The 17509-nt window shown below is 39.0% G+C and overlaps 1 protein-coding gene across 4 annotated transcripts in view; it reads right to left on the minus strand.

Moving 5' to 3' along the window:
- csnk1a1 (casein kinase 1, alpha 1) overlaps nt 1-17509 on the minus strand; it is a 121100-nt gene that overhangs the window by 91334 nt on the left and 12257 nt on the right. For all 4 annotated transcript variants that reach the window (XM_012856640.3, XM_012856638.3, XM_012856641.3 and 1 more), the window contains exon 4: nt 16238-16336. In XM_012856640.3, the coding sequence (XP_012712094.1) occupies nt 16238-16336 (99 nt within the window). The remainder of the gene's footprint in view (nt 1-16237; nt 16337-17509) is intronic.

The raw sequence follows: 17509 nt of genomic DNA on the forward strand, positions 1-17509 counted from the left end.
AGGCAGTGCAGCTTGTCTCATAACAAATAACATATTTGGATTCCTTCCCCATCTCTACTCCTGGATTGTTATGACGGAGAGTGCCCAGAAAAGCCCCGGCTACCCCCCTCCCCCGCTGACACCTGAGGATGCTTCTCTGAACTGTGGGCCGGCTGATAACATCAAGGACAATGGCCTCTGGAGAGTGTTCACGGAGAAAAACACTTTCGCCCATACACACACGCATAACTGATACTCATAAAACTGATGAATTACGCACACGCGACAGTCTCAAATGTTTACCTTCTGCATACATGTTGTCTTGTGTTTATTTGTGCTTTTGTGCTATGAGGGTTTTTTTGTGTCGGTTGTTTGTCTCTTTATAGGTGAGAGCATAAATAGGCAAACATCTGTCTCTTTTTTTCTCCCTCCCCTCTTTCCCCCATGTTGTTGCTCTTTCTTCGAGAGTTTCAAGGGCAGCGCCTGGGGACCCCGTATAAAGCGGGGTCTGGGGCAGTTTGGGGAACACACCTAACGGCTGCGCTTTTTAGCAGCGGCCGACTGGCTGTTCCTCGCAACGCAAGGCCTCAGTCAATCGTTCCCCCAAACTGTTAAGTGTATGTGATGGACGGTTGTACTGGAACTGAATTTTCGATTGTAATGCAAATTGCAGTTGACTAATAAAATTGATTGATTGATTGATTTTTTATTACACATACATAAACTTTACGGGTGAGTGTCGAGCTGCCATAGGCTGTCACCTAGCAACCTAGAAAGGTTTTTCGTAGTTCTTTTTCCAAGTAAACGCAATGGGGTAGCTATTCTTACATGTAAGAATAAGTCATTCACTCTGGTTAAACAAGGATAAAGATGGTAGAATGCTCTGTTTGCAGCCTGAATTAATGGGAAAATTATTGTGTTGTGTAAGATTTATGCACCAAATCTGGGAAGTGAATATAATTTTGGGAGAAATGGAGGGGGATATCCATTTAGCTGGGGATTTTAAATCAGGTTTGGCATCCATTTATCGATAAAAGCACTTTTGCTGGCCCAAGAAAGACTAAGGACAGAGCTGCAATTCATATGCTAAGTTAAGATAACAGTCTGGTGGACACCTGATGATTGATCAATCAACGTGAAAGAAACCACCTTTTCTCATTGTCATAAATCATATTCCAGAATTTATATTTTTTGATATCAAACAAGCTAACCAAGAATGTATTTTGAAAAATTAACACAAATGTTATTTCTTATCACGCTGCTGTAGAATTGGGGATTTATATCAATAATGACAGTGAGAGAAGGGGTAGATGGGAACTGAAAACATCACTAATGTCGAATGAAAATCTTTGCTCATCTTTGAAAGAGGACTTGCAGACATTTCTGGAAATTTATTTAGGTAGTACTACCAGATGAACTGAATGAAGGCATCTAAAGCATACATTCATGGTAAAATTATAGCATATGCAGAAGGAAGATATGAGCAGGATAAAAGACCTGGAATACAGGATTAGATTACTTGAGGTTTTTTTTTTATTTGAAATTTCAATTAATTTGTAAACTTAAATTTATTGAAATTTAAGTTTCAATAAAACTTAAATTTTAAGGGAGGAGACATCTTTTTATGAAGGGGGGGGGGGGGGGGGGGCAGGCAAATTGCTTGCCAAACAGTTTAAACAGCACGATTCCTGCAATTAAAGAAGGAGATGTAATTGTAACTGATACTAAAGAAATTAATGAGGTATTGCTGAATTATTATAAGGGTTTATATACTCTAGATTCATATCCGGATAATAAAGAAATCAATGATTTCCTTACTCAAAATAAACTTCTAAAACTGTAATCAGAAGACAAAAAGATTAGAGGGCCCTTTAACTGAAATTGAAGTTTGTAAATCTGTAGCTGGTACGAAGAACTGGAAACGCCTGGGGTAGACGGATTCCCTATTGAATATTATAAACAATTTATTGATACTCAGGCTCCAGTATTAATTAATCTATATAATGAAGCATTTACATTACAATTCCTCCACGCTCCAACTTTTGATGAGGTCTTAATTACTGTTATTCCCAAAAAAAAGTTGGGATCCATTAGAGCACTCCAACTATCAACCCATTAGTCTATTAAACGTAGACTGTACAATTTAACAAAGATATTAGCTATCCATTTGAAAAATGTTTTGGCAGATATTATAAATACTCATCAAGTAGGATTCCTGAAAAATAGATCATCAGTAGATCATATGAGAAGATTGCTGTTACGTGGGTCAAAATGTTATACAAATGTCCCAAAGCTTCCGTAATAACCAATATGGTTATGACGCTTTATTTTTGGCTTGAAAAGAGCTACAAGACATGGGTGTCCTCTCTCACCTTTGATATCCTTTAATATCTCACTAGAGCCGCTAGCAGTAGCCATAGAGGAGATGTGAATATTAGAGGCCAAGAGAGTGGTGGGAAACAACACAAACTGCTACTTTTCGCAGATGATATATTAGTCCTATTGGGAGGACATAAATCACTCAACACCCCGTTTATTGAACAAAATCCATTCTTGCTCAAAATTAATTTGACTTAACCGGAGGCAATGCCTATATCTGCCGTTTACATTGGAAACATGATGGCAAAATCTGGTTTTAAATGGATTCCAAAGGGAATTAAATACTTTGGTATTAAATTGAGCAGAGATGTAGAGGAAATGTCAGCACTAAGTTTCAAACCGATTTTACAAAAAAAATTTATGTTAATTTGGACAAATAAGGAAAACTTAAGCTGACATTCTGGGGTCAATGTAGTCAAAATGGTTCCACAGTTCAATTATCCTGTTACAATGCTGCCAGCTACAGAATCACCATCTATATTTAAACAATATGATTTGATGGAACCTCAATTTTAAAATGGACAGTGATTTTTGAACTTGACAGTCAAAAAATGACCTCAGTTAAGCCATTTTTATCTTTTAAGGAACATAGCAAAGGTAAAACCTATTCTTTCAAGGCAACAATATGGAAACACTACTCCAAGCCTTCATTTCATCATGGCTGGATTAGGGTAATTTTCTTCATCACTGAATAAGTCAGTCCTCACTCAGATGTCTGCGGCTGGTTCAATCGCTGCTGCACGCCTTTTAATGAAAAAACATAAAATAAAGCACATTACCCTATCCTGGCCTCCCTTCACTGGTTGCCTGTTTATCTTAAAGTTCACTTTAAAGAACTTCTGTTTGTTTTTAAGGTTTTAAACAGCTTCGCCCACCTTACTTAAATGAGCTTCTCCTTCACCTTTACACCCCTGCTTGCTCATTCACGTCTGCTGACCAACTGCTCAGTCATTCACAGTTCTGAGCAGAAGCTTAGAGGGAACAGGGTCTTCTCTATTGGGTCCCCCTAAGTTATAGAACGCCTTACCTTTGTACATTTGACATGCCCCTCCACTGTCCAGTTGTAAAACCTTTCTTAAAACCTATTTTTACTCATTGGCCTTCAACCTTACGGAGATTTTATCTTTCTCAACTTATCTTGGAACTCGTATTTCTTCTGTCCCGGCTGGTTCCATTATGTTTGATTTGTTGTTGTCGTTTTTGTTCTTGTTCTTGTTGTTGTTCTTGTTTTAAACTGTTGAGTCTTTACCCAAGTCATTTTATTTGATGTTATTTTGTTTTACCTCGTGTTAAAGTGGTATTTAAATAATGATGACAATGATTATGATCACAAGAAACTTTTGCATCACTTCCCAGAAGCTGGAAGGAAAAGAGACAAAAACATTTTTCACACCTCACTTAGTAACTCAAGGATTTATTTTAAACTAAATATTTTAGGCTAAAATATTAAATTGTTTATTGGTTGTTTTTTCTTCAATCCCACCGCTATGTTTAATGATTTCTGCCAAAAGCTGCAGCATTTTGATTTAATCCATCTGAATGCATTATTTGCAAGCAAGTCTGATTGGAGGGAAAGAAACCTGTCTGTGATTGGCTGGTGAGGTGGACAGTTTTTGAAGTCACGAGCGCACAGACTCCAGCGAGCGCACAGCTGGTGTTGAGCCTGGAAGAATCAGGTCGAGAGCGCGAGGATAGTGGGTTGAGAAGAGTTATCAGATTTGAGCGCATGCGCGTGATGTTTAAATGCTGAATACCTGTATCACTGCCCACTCATTCAAAAAGGCACAAATATCGCTCCAGAAGTTGGTATAGGCAATGCTGACTGAAAAATAAGTGGGTATACACCGTATACCAGCGTATACCCTGAACTACATGTGAGATCGTAAAGCTCTTTTTCAACCAACTTTTGTTGAAATTTGCATTTTCCCCATTCTCTAGCCCTTTCTCCGCCTCAAGCTTCTTTTCCGAACATTGTAAAAACATACAGCTTTACGATCAACCAGAAGCAGTTCAGCGTGTTTGGTTCCGCGCAAACACGCGGAATCGGTTATATAAATCTGATATATCTGACAAAACTGTTTTTGTGAACGTACTTTTTCAGAAAAAAAATAATGCCACCGATAATCACAATGACTTTTAATGCCAAGGCCTTAATTAAAAAAAATAAAAATAAAAATTAATGACTTAATGCTTTTTAAATGACCTGCGGAAATCCTGTAAATTGTGTTTACCAAGGGATGGAGTTTGGCTGGGTTTGCCAGACCCTAGGTTGTATTATATCTCTTTTGATATACTACTGCTTCAAACTGGACGGGGCGAGACCATCTACACTGGGTAGTTATTGCGAAATCTGTCTGGCCAATTTACTCCTGTAGAATGCCTTTCTCAAATTGCAGGTGAAATTGTGAATCCCATTATGCTATATTTAAAGGAAATTTGGATGAAGGCACATAAACTGTCTAAATTGTCGCGTTTCAAACAGCTGTATTCATTGTGGTGGAACACATTTTTATTGGGAAGGCACCAATCTACTGGAGGAATTGGTATGATCACAAAATATGTACACTGGGTAATCTTTAGGATGGAGTATTGATGTCATAATGAGATATTACAAAAGTGCTCCCTGAAGGGGAAAGGACACTTTTGGAAATATCTTCGGATAAGGAACTGTGTGAAGTCATTACCACAACCTTTACCATCTCATCATCATCGAGCTACGACATTTTACAGGAGAATTAACTCTGCACTTGGCTATAACAGTAAAGCTTTAAAAATTTTACAGGAAAATGAATTTGGAAGTGTGATAAAAGGATGAAGAATGGTCTAAAATTATATTTGAAAATGGAAAATGAATCTAAGAGAATGAATCTAAAATGAATCTAAGAGAATGCAGAGGTAAATGTATACAGTATAAGATACTACTGGACTCCAGCAAAACTGCATAGATTGGGTCTTATGAGTAATTCATTATGTTGTAAGTGCCGTGAAGATACTGAAACTCGTATGCATAGTTTGTGGGAATGTCCAGTCAAACCTTTCTGGCTACTGGTGATACAAATTCTAAGTGATTGTATAGGAAAAACTTTACCTCTTTGTCCTAGACTGTGTTTATTGGGTGAGAGGGCACAGCTAGCTAAATTTTCAAGTGGGAGATTCTCGGTCCAATAAGTCCATGCACCCTATTGTGCAATCAGACACCCTGGGGAGACATTTACTAAAACAAAATAATAATCAATTCTACAGAAGAGGGAGTGTGGATTTTAGAAGAATGTATAGTCTTTCCTTGTTGGATTACGTTGTCTCCACAGATCAACATCATTTGTTATTTATTAATTTCGGCTGAGTTACTCTGGGGTTAGAGGAGTTGAGCTCCAGATTCAATCATACATGAAAATATTCCCCACATATCAAAATGCTTTGAGTTTCTGCTATAATTAAATAAAAAAATTTGTCTAATAAAGGACCGCTCCCCTCTCAAATCTACAGACGATGGTTTTTTCGTAGCAAGTGTTCCTCAAATACATTCATAGACTGGTTGTTAACTTCAAGCCCTTCTTTCACATTGTAAATGCGAATACAATCCTGTCTTGCGCGACTTTCCAAATCTACCATTTTGGCAAGTTGAGCATGGAGTTTGAGCAGCTCAGTCACTGCTTCTTCTCATCTATGGATCCGTGTCTCAGCCGCTGTGATCCGCTCCTCTGGCTGTTCTAATCTGCTGCTTGCTTAGCATGGTCTTCTTTGTTGAACTCATTGGGTTTGACCAGCAAATGCCCAGCAGTTGTTACGGACAAAACTGCAAATATGATTTGTGCAGTGGAGATAATGCAACTAAGGCATGTCAGCTGCTTCGCGCACACACTGAACTTAGCCTTACAAACAGGTCTTAAAATCCCTGCTGTGTCACATCTGCTTGATTGTGTGAGGTGTATAGAAACGTTCTTTCACCAGAGTACAATGGCAAACTACATACTAAAAGAAAAACAGAAGCTGCTTCAACTACCAATGCACAAGCTAACACTTGCTGTTGTAATGAGATGGAACAGTGCACTTGACATGCTGGCACGCTTTTTAGAGCAACAACTGCTACTATCCTTTCACAACACGTGTGCAGGAATGAAAATGATTTGTGCACCTTAACAGAGGGGGGTGTAACGATTGCTTAAGATTTGGTCTGGGTGTTGAAACCGATGAAGGAAGCTACATTAGCAATGTCGGAGGAAAAGCAACCAACTCTGTCATTGTCCCACTTTTCGCTCTGCTTCAGGATGCCTTCACCCCCAGACAGCGCTGTAGTGGGGGACTTAAAGGCTGCTCTGAAGAATAACTTGGGGACAAGGCATCTCATATTTTATTTTTATCTTTTATATATGTGCATTTTCTTAGTTTTTTCTTAGCAGTCAACGACTCGTATTCCATCATGTATTTATCCCCACTCATACCGTTAAATTTTTTTAAGATATGTTGGACAGAAGGACACTTTGTATGTAGTGTCAGCTGGAGGTCAAATGAAAGGGAGTATCCACTGTTGGCTCGCCTTACAAATCATATTTGTCACAAAGGGACCAGTATTGCATCGGAGAGGGTATTTTCAACAGCTGGTGACATTGCTGGAGGGACTATGTCTCCCGGCTGGCCTGCGAACGCCTTGGGATTCCCCCGGAGGAGCTGGGGGAGAGGGACATCTGGGCCTCCCTACTGAAGCTGCTACCCCCGCGACCAGACCCCAGATAAGCGAAAGAAAACGGAAACGGAGGGACCAGTATTGCATCGGAGAGGGTATTTTCAACAGCTGGTGACATTGTCACTGCAAAAAGGAGCTGCCTAAACACAGATCATGTCAATGAGCTCATTTTCCTTCACAAAAATCTCACAATTAGTGAGAAGTTAAAAGACAATAATTAGACTTGACATTTTAATTTACTTTGTGTTTAGTTGCCAGTATTTTTTTGGCCCTTAAAAAAGAAAATGCTTTAATGCAAATTGCAGTGATGGAAAGTTGTAGTTGAAGTTCAGTTTCACTTGCAATACGCTCTACAAATTTGCACTTTTGAGACATGAGACAGTTTTGTTTACATCCCAAGTTTAAACTGTCCAATTTACATGTCTGCACTTGGTTTGCACTGTGTTTAATGTGAGGAGAAAAAAAAATTAAATACATGTGTATTTTGTAAGAGTTGAGCCACTTTCATTATTGTAAGAGCAGATTGAATCAAATCGAACTTGATCGTAATTAATTGATTCAGAGCTGTATGACTCAAAATCGATTTGATTCCGGACTTTGGTCAAAATACCCAGCCCTAAGCATATTAATTATTTTGATGTTTTATGCTATGTTTTTGCTCAATTTGTTAGTAGATGTAAATAAAGCCTTTTGTGTTTATTTAACAGAAGTACGTAGTGTGCATGTGCAGCAGGGGTTAAAACAAGGAAGCAGCTAACTGCTATTAGCATTTCTCAGCGAAACAATGAAGAAAGGTCCAAGATCAAGTGTAAAAAAGCGCAAAATAAATATGATTTTAAGAGGGAAAAGACTGGAATGTTGCTAGGAATACAGTATGACCATTGGTGTTCACTGAAGCGGACGCTAAACCTGCCGATGCTCAGACGTGATCACAGAGTGGATTGACATAAGTAAATGTTCTAATATGAGACTCTTAAAGTTGCTATAGATGGGTATGTTCAATTAATAATGGTTGGTCTTCGATCGCGCCAAGCTGTCGCTTTATTTCAAGGCATTGCAGAGTGTCAGGCTCAGTCCGGCATAAATTAAAATTGATTTATAAATTAAGGAAACCAGCATTATGATAATTCTGTGATACAGCCACTTGATGTCGGCAAGTTTGTTTATATTTGTTAATCACGCCCGAGAGCGAATCATCTTTCGGCTAAAAAAAGGACTATCGAAACACTATCAAGATGCAGGCTTGGTGTATATAACCTTCATTTATCATGATCAAACGGGTAATGGTCTTTTGTAAGCATACTACGTGGCTATTTACCTTTAAAAGCAGTGGTCACCTAACCTGACAACAGCCAGCTGTATGTCTCGCTCCGCCTAGCTCCACTCACATACATCTGGGACACCGCCATAGGCATTGCCTTTACTGAAGGCTGGGCCTTATCAAAACTCCTTGCATATGATTGGATAAGCCACTTGTCTGTCATCTTTATCGACGTGCTATTTCAACCAGTCACACCGAAGCTAACCCGTGACGCTGATGAGACCGACGCCGGAAAAAAAAACTTTTTTTATTTTTTTTTATGTGTTTGCGGCTCTAGTGCAGGGTTTCCCGCAGCGCTATCTTGGCGAGGCGGCCGCGGAAAACGTGTCGCCCCCCCCCCCCCCCCCCGAGTCGGTCCGCCTCGCATAAGCAAATTCCTGCGGGAAACACTGTAGTGGCACACCTTTTATTGACAGTGAGCTGACAGGAAGAGGGGGAAGACAGGCGGCAAAGCGCCGCGGGTCAGAGTCGATCCCGCGCCGACCGCGTTGAGGACTAAGCCTCCCAATATGGTTCGCGCTAACCGCTAACCGCTCCGGGGCGCGTCCGCGTACGCGCCCCGGAAAACAAAACTTGCCAAATCCGGTCGGGAGAAGGGCGAAAACATGGTTTCCACCAACAAAAGCCTTCAGAGCCGTTCTCTGATGTTCTTTTAATGAAACAATATTAGGTAGATTGGACAACACGGAAGAAATAGCAGCATCAATGCTAACGCTTGCTTCCTCGATGCGAGCCGCCATTGTTGTTGGAATCTCACGGTGGCTTCTCCACTACGTCACATCCATGAAACACCCGCCCTGCGTCCTGATTGGCCAGACCAAAAATTTGGTTGGGGAAATCATTTTCAATGAGCCGTGTCCCAGATGTATGTGAGTGGAGCTAGGCGGAGCGATACATGCAGCTGGCTGTTGTCAGGTTAGTGGTCACCAGCTATGCCACAAATACACACAAACATTTCTCTCAGAAGAACATTTGTTATACACATAACGAACACATGCAGTGTGACACCCACTGCCCACATATACACTAAAACAAGGTATTCTGTGTCTGCATTTTCACTTACAAAACATACGTATTCAGAAATATTTCTAATTACTTTGCGTGCATTACATTATATGCCTGTACTACAACTTCAGCCACTAAATTATCAACTTTTTAAGCTCATAGCCCAGAACATGAACATTTTAACATGACTGAACTGCATAAAGAAAACACTCTTGTAAGGACACTTTCTTTATTTTCACCCTTCAGCTGGGCAATATTCCCTACAATTAATAGACATTTTGGTTCATCACAATACATAATATATTGTGATTTATATGCTGTATTAAAAACCCATAGATGGGAGACAACACAAATGCAAAAAAAAAAAAAAGCCATAACTTCTGATTTAAGAAATCTAAATCGCTCTGAACCCAAATGACTGAACAATGACAACCCCCCAACATTACCTAAAAAGTAATGGCTACAGGCCCGTCTGGCTTTTAATGTAAGCACAGTAACGTAAGAGTACAAAACACTGTTTTTTTTAGAGTGGTTAGAACTCTCCCCCACACACACGCACACACACACACAAACTCAGTGTAATAAATGCCTAGAGTAGATTTTAGGATATAGCACTACAAATTAATTGGAATTAAACTGAACAGTGGATACAAAAACGCCTGCTACAAAAATGACAGAGTGTCAAATGCTACAGAACCTGGTACATCAATTACAAATGATACTTTTGAAAGAGGATTAATTCATGTGTCTTAGTTGGTTCACTTTTGATTTGAGTTGTGACTCAACATTTTTCAGTTCACTGCATTTGTCCTTGTACCTCTTAGAATATTAGATTTTGTTATCATTTGTGCCAGAAGTGTGCTAGATTTGTTTTCCGCCTGCACAGCTAGTTGATCACTATCCGTCTGAAGGCTGACACACCCCTGCCAACATATATTTCTTCTTTTTCGGTTCTTCAAGCTCATTTTCCAAAGCTTTTCCTTTGAGTCCATCAAGTGCACCCTCTCTTTTCTGTCTTTCTTCATCAAGGTAGATCCTATACCTGATCCTGGCAGAGGCTACAGATGACAGTAGTAGTTTTGTAAGAAGCCCTTTGAGAACCTCCCCACAAGCTCTAATGTGGTCACAGACTAGTCTCTGGGCCTCAACAGTATCATCAAACATCAGTACAAATGGTCCTGCATTGTTAACTGCTTGTTTTTGAAGTGTGTGGCAAGTCCAAACTTTAAAATGTAGCCAGTTTTGTCCTTTCCACAGGCAAAAGATTTGGTATATGCCAAAATCCGGAGACCATCTGATGTTCTGACGTTAGTGCCGGTAGTGCTTGCTCCAGCTGCTGCTGTGCTTGTTGAAGTTGTTGCAGTAGCTACTGGAAACTTGACTGTGTTGGTTACAGAAAAGTAACTTGACATTGTTAGCTGTTGTCTGCCCCTTGTAGCTGATCAGTGGCTGTATGACTGCATTGTGAGACCGTAAAGCACTGACACCCAATGTGCCAAGTTTAATTTATTTATTTATTTATTTATTTACAAACACGGCAAAATCTTTCATCAATCTTTACCATTGAAGGGTTGCAGCCATCTCACAAATTCCTCAGTTCCAGCCACTTTTGTTGAAATTTGCAAGAAGCACGCTTCTTTTCCAAACATGCGGCTTTACGACCAACCGGAAGTAGTTCCGCGTGTTTGGTTCTACAGAAACACGCTGAACCAATTATATCGCATATATCTGATGAAACTGTTAAACATTTGACAAAACTGTTTTTATAAACATATTTTTCTTGGAAAAAAAAAAAATTTTAATGCTAAAAGATTTGTAAATTGTTTACCTGGTGTACAAAATATGATAATTTTAAGAGTCAGATTTTTTTTTTTGTAGGAAATGAATGCGTACCGTATTTTTCGGACTATAAAGCACACTTAAAATCCTTACATTTTCTCAAAAATTGATTGTGCGCCTTATAATCCGGTACGCCTTATATATGATTACTGTTGTGCTTACTGACTGATTTTATGTGGTACAATGTGCACAAAAATCAGTTAAAATGTGTAAGTACGACTTTGGTAAGCAACAAAGCCACTCCGCTCAATGGATATTCGGAGCATTGCAGTTTAATCAAATCTAATGCCATTTAAGGCCTTAATTTAAAAGGATTTGATTTAATAACAATGCTTTTTAATGTGAAAACCCTGTATGAACAGAGTGGATGAAACCAAAATATAATTTTATTATTTTAAAGCCATGCCTGGAGTGTAAAAAAAGAAAGAGGACTCTTCAGCTTTTTATACCGTGATGAGCGGCCTCAGATCCATGGATTTATTGAGGCTTTCTCTCATTTTACACTGAAAGGAGCCCGTCCATCTTTCTGTGTAACGCACACGGGGGGAGCAACAGAGTGCTGTCGTAGAGTTGTCCCGCAGAAAGTAGCTTGAACAAGCATAACACTCCCTCCACTGACAGAGCAGCCCGCTGCCTGTATAAGTCCCCTATCAAAGTCATAAAAAAATTGCCACTTTCCCCCGGCTAAAACAGTGGTGTTGTTTGGACGCTCTAGTTGCTCTGCAGAGGCTTTATCCAGGGAAACGTCTGAAACTCGCTCCCCTGGTTCAGCCAATAATTAAGCCTGAAAATCATACTACTAAAAATCATTTCACTACGGTTAAACATAAGTTGTATAAACGTGTTCTCCTAGCTCCTGCCATGGCTGATGTAAAAAATATCTAAATAAAGCTTTAATTTACAACTAGATGTGTCTGAAATTCACTGCTCCAAAGGAAGCTCAAGCTGGGTGAGGTCTGACAGCTCGCAGTGCTATATTTGTGACTTTTCAGATACCTTTTCAAAAAAAAAAAAAAGTCTCTAGCAACGTCTTTTAGCAACTTTTGTCGAAAGCACCAGTTGTTCTGGAATCACTCACTCTAGAGGCACTGTATTGAGCAGCGAGAGCCGCTATGAGGGTTCCTACTTTCTTCAGCGCTGTCTCACAGACACACTACAGCTGCTGCTGCTGCCTCGTCACGTAAATACAGTTTTTAAAGTAGTCTATTTTGTCTCTGAAACTGTTGCACTGACATAACACCCTGAATTTGATTCACACACAGCTTCAGTCACTTATTCACCTCGCTCACTTTGTGTGCCTGTGATAGCTGTCTTTTTGGTAGTTTGTTTTATGTGGTGTGGATTCAGGCAATGTATTAAATTTCATACATTTTATAAAACGTGTATTTCTTTACTTTTTTTTTTTTCAACAGGGCCCAACTGGTGAGGACTAGAACACACAAACAATATACAGAGCAATGTAATTTACACTGCATTACTGGTCTGAATCACCAAAAAGTTCCAAACACATTTATTCACCATTTTAATAACTTTTTGTCTTGGCAAAAGCTCCCACAGCCTTGGTCCCAAATGTATGAACAAAGATGCAAACTGGAAGATGGCGTGATCCACCTCGCTGCATTATTGTTAATTTCCCCACGGGGGGCACCACACAGCAATTGTACTCGGGGTCCCCAAATGCCTAGCACCATCCCTGCTCTTACAAAGGCATTTTTGAAGGAGCAGGTTCCCCGTTTGGCGCTCTAAGGCCATCCGAGTCCAAACTCAGTCTTCTTGTGTAGTGAAGGACTGTGCAGAGTTATCATTCAACTCTGCTCCAGTTCGGGTCCTCTTTGAGCCCTCCTGGTGCCAGGTAGACATCAAAGCTGTGATAATTTTTCTCGGCTTTCCCTCTATCATGCTAAGTGCCTACATCCACTTGAATGCATGGCAAGTGTTGAGCGCCCAAGGCAACAGGTTTTTTATGAGGCAATGTTTTTAAATCAACAAATAGGCTACAAGCAGTGAACTCTGGAGAGGTCAGCAGGGGGGCTGGGATGCAGGTAGGAGTCCCGGTACACACCGCTCACTAGAAAACAAGTCCCGATACGCTGAGGGGTAAAATTTCAAAGTGCTGGTACTGTGTACCAGTGCATACTACCCCACTTAAAGCACTGTGCACTGCTAAAAAAAAAAAATCTGAGAGACCCAGTACTGGTAAGAGTGGAGAGCAGGTCATTCCTACTATTCGGTGCCTTTTGAGTCCCCATGCCATGTCTAAAGGTGGGCTAATTTTTATTTTGATAATATCATATATGTTTGATTCCCACTACCATAAATTACAATCATAAAGAATTTTGAACATTTATTTTAAATTATTCAATCTGATTTTAAATGTAATTTTTCTTTAATGCCATGCTCCCTTTCATGTTTTCTAAAATTAAGTTACAATTATAGGTTAAAAAGACTTTAACAGCCCACTTAAAGCATTGATGTAACATGTATTCAGAAATAATTATGTACTTTTACTTAATACAAAATAAATCAATATGGAAATATTTAAATCAATATTAAATAAAAAAAATAAAATAAAAAAAATGGATTTTGTGCCCATATAAATGAGAATTCAGATTTTCCTTTTCAGTTTGATCAAAACAAATTTGCATGTAAACACAGCTACTGTTTATTAATATGTCCAGATGATGGACATATTAATAAGCCGTTCTGAACTCCTGTTTTCCAGCTGCTGTTGTAGATGAAAGATCAGCTGATTAGGACTGAAGCATTCAAAAGCACCACCATTAACATACTAAGGTGATGTATTAGAGCAACTGTTTTTAGGGATATTGAGGATAAATATTTTTTTGTATTTTACAAAAACAAAATAGTGAGGATCAAACAAATTGAGACTTTTAGAATGGCGTGATGTAATGCAACTCCCAACCGACTCTGAATTTAACTGTTTTTTTCACAGCACAGGTTACAACGTGAACTCTTTTTGGTGGAAAAAACATTTCAAGAAATTTTTGTGCATACTAAGCATTTGTGGCCACTGTACTGATTTTGGGTCGCCCCCCGACTGCATGTAAAGAAAGATTTGGTACACCAGCACAGGTGGCTAATGCAGACGTTAGATTTTAGTTTTAAATTAAAGCAAAATTATTACGGAAAAGTTAAAATCCTATAGTTGAATATGTTAAATTCAACAGAAAATATTCATCTTTTAATAAAACATACTTTTGGAATTATCTTTAATTTCATAGTAACATCTATCCAATGACATTTAATTACTCAAAATGCAGACTTTGGCGCATTAAAATCTGCTTTGAATTAAATTGTTAAAATTGGCTAAATTAGTGTTTTCAAAGAACTGACCCACTATTCTTATATTATATTCCACTATTCTATACTATTCTTATATTGCTAGACCAAAAAGAGTAAAGTTTATTATCTTTAAAGAGCAAAATTAAATTATTCAAAATAATAAGCAAACTGGATCACCATCTTTTAAAAACAACAAATGAGCAAAACCCTTATTTAATTTAATGATCTACAATGATTTACCGTATTTTACGGACTATAAGGTGCACCGGATTATAAGCCGCATTAAATATTTTTCCCCCAAGTGTGTAATATCACTTTCCCCATCCGCGTACACAGCTCTTTCCTAAGAGGAAGAGCTATGCTTTCCTCTCAGGAGGAAGCATAGCTCTTGGGATGACAGTAGTTGGACTACACTGCCTTGTTTCTAACATAAAGCCAAAATAAATGTAACTTTTATATTGAATTAACTTAGTTGGTTTATTGGTGCTAGCGCGTACTCCGGGCGTGGGCTGCCTTACATGAATACACTTCTAGTTTAGATATTACAGTCAGGCAGTCTTGTAGACTGCTCAGGGGTCCGATCAGGTGGTGACACAGTGTACTGTAATGCTCCGAATATCCATTTTTGTTACTTACCAAAGTCGTCCTTACACATTTTAAATGATTTTTGAGCACATTGTACCACATAAAATCAGTCAGTAAGCACAACAGTAATCATATATAAGACGTACCGGATTATAAGGCGCACAATCAATTTTTGAGAAAACGTAAGGATTTTAAGTGTGCTTTATAGTCCGAAAAATACGGTACGCATTCATTTCCTACAAAAAAAATCTGACTCTTAAAATTATCATATTTTGTACACCAGGTAAACAATTAACAAATCTTTTTGTTTAAAAAAAAATTGTGTTAATTTTTTGGCCCTCGAGTTCCATTGACTTGACAATTTTGGCCCATGTACCGAAATGTTTGGACACCCCTAAACTAGAGTTCTACTCTAAAAGTTTTCATGTGCATATGTGCAGCTGATCTGAGGGGCTGCTATTGGGGCATCTTGTTACCCTCCCCCCCCTCCTTTGAACTTACTTTGTTTCTGAACATATTCAATTCCTTAAATAGGCACCTCATTTGTGAAAAGAATAAATATTTCAATCAGGTAACTCTTCTATCATCTAAAGAGCAGTAGTCCAAAACATAAAATCCACAGCTTTGTTGACTAGTGCTGACTGTCATGACAGAGACACCATTAACTCCAAGTCTGGTTATTCATCAGTCTGTCAAAGGAAGTTTGATGAGATCAAACGGATTCCAGTCTTAATCCATTCCAAGTTTTTACGTGGTTGCTTTCTTTTTGTTTCATCAGAACTTTAGGGATTGCTCAGAATTTTTCAGTGAATAGCATTTCTCTGTTTTGAGCCCTGTTTTCTGTCTTTTCTAAACACAGAGTCCCTAATTATTGTCAGGGTGTCTTTCTAATCACTCAGTAGGCTGTTGCATAGCCCTTACCCCAGTGTAAAATTAAGCTAATGACAGCATAGGCAGTTTCTCCATTTCTCCCAGCCCACGTTAAAATTATGACAAAATTCTGGCTTACAAAAACTATACATCAAAAGGTAAATTAAATTGTAATTAGACAATAATTTGCATACAGGTTTTTGCCACAAGCTCTACATAGATCTTCTATGTGCCATATACAAAAAGTATGCATATGGGCTGCAAAAACTTACCTTGTTACAGTGACGGCCGATACCCATGAGGAAGTTATCCGGTTTGATATCTCTATGGATGAAGTTCTTCGTGTGTACATATTCAATTCTGCTGATCATCTAGAAGAAGACGTAAAGAGAATGCAAGTTGTTCACCATACAGTAATTACACTACAGCTTACAGAAATGCTAGTTATGACACTATTGGCTCAGAACATATCTGATTAGCTATGATTTTCTCCTGATAAGGCCACCAACAAGAGCTACTGCTGCCATTAAAGCATTTTATTTTTCTTAAACATAAAGTCGTGCTGAACCACTGCTCGGATACTTTAAATGTCTGCTCTGTCTTCACAAATATGTCTATATATAGATTAAATTGACCACGTTTCCACACAGAAATAAGATTTGTTTTTGTTTTTATATAAAGGACCTTGAGATGACTACAAGTATTGTGAATCATTGCTATAAAAACAAAATTAAAATTCTTTGTGTAACACTTGCGAATAATTTATCTTCGGAATGAATGATATCGGTCTTGCCAGATTGCATCCGAGCTATTTGTCTGTAGGCTCCCACGTAATAAGGCGGACATGAGTCCGCGGACGGTGACGTACAGAGTAGAGGCTGACATTTTTTCGGGAATCCCGCGGGTCACGTGATTCCTGCCGGAATCCCACGGGATGGGAGTCAGCATTAGTAAATATCACGTGATTGGGACGGTACAGGATTAAATATCAACGGGAGCAGACGAGAGCGGGAGTAAACCAATAGCAGGTACAATAAATTAGGATCGATGCCAAAAAATTTAAATAGAAAATCAAAAATGTAGGATCGGCGCTGTCATTTTGTAGTTTTTTTTCTTCAAGAAACCTAAACTATAATGCAAGTCAAAAGAACTACACGACCCAGAAGCCAACAGTGCTTCCGGTCTATTTTTTTCCACCAGCGCTCACAAACAGAATGCAGAATCCAGAGAAGACAGATCACCCGCTATTACCATCTAATGTAGAACAGATTACTGGATCAATGTGTGCTTCTTTGTCTGTCTTGTTGTGTCTCTGCTCTGTCTTCTCTAACCCCCAGTCGGCCGAGGAAGATGACCGTTCATACTGAGCCTGGTTCTGGTTCTGCTGGAGGTTTTTCCTTCCCATTAATGGGAAGTTTTTCTTTCCGCTGTCGCTCCATGCGTGCTCAGTATGAGGGATTGCTGCAAAGCCATGGACAATGCAGACGACTCTCCCTGTAGCTCTACGCTTCTCCAGGAGGGAATGCTGCTTGTCGGGACTTTGA

The sequence above is a fragment of the Fundulus heteroclitus genome, unplaced genomic scaffold (assembly GCF_011125445.2).
Source record: "Fundulus heteroclitus isolate FHET01 unplaced genomic scaffold, MU-UCD_Fhet_4.1 scaffold_215, whole genome shotgun sequence".
NCBI lineage: Eukaryota > Metazoa > Chordata > Actinopteri > Cyprinodontiformes > Fundulidae > Fundulus > Fundulus heteroclitus.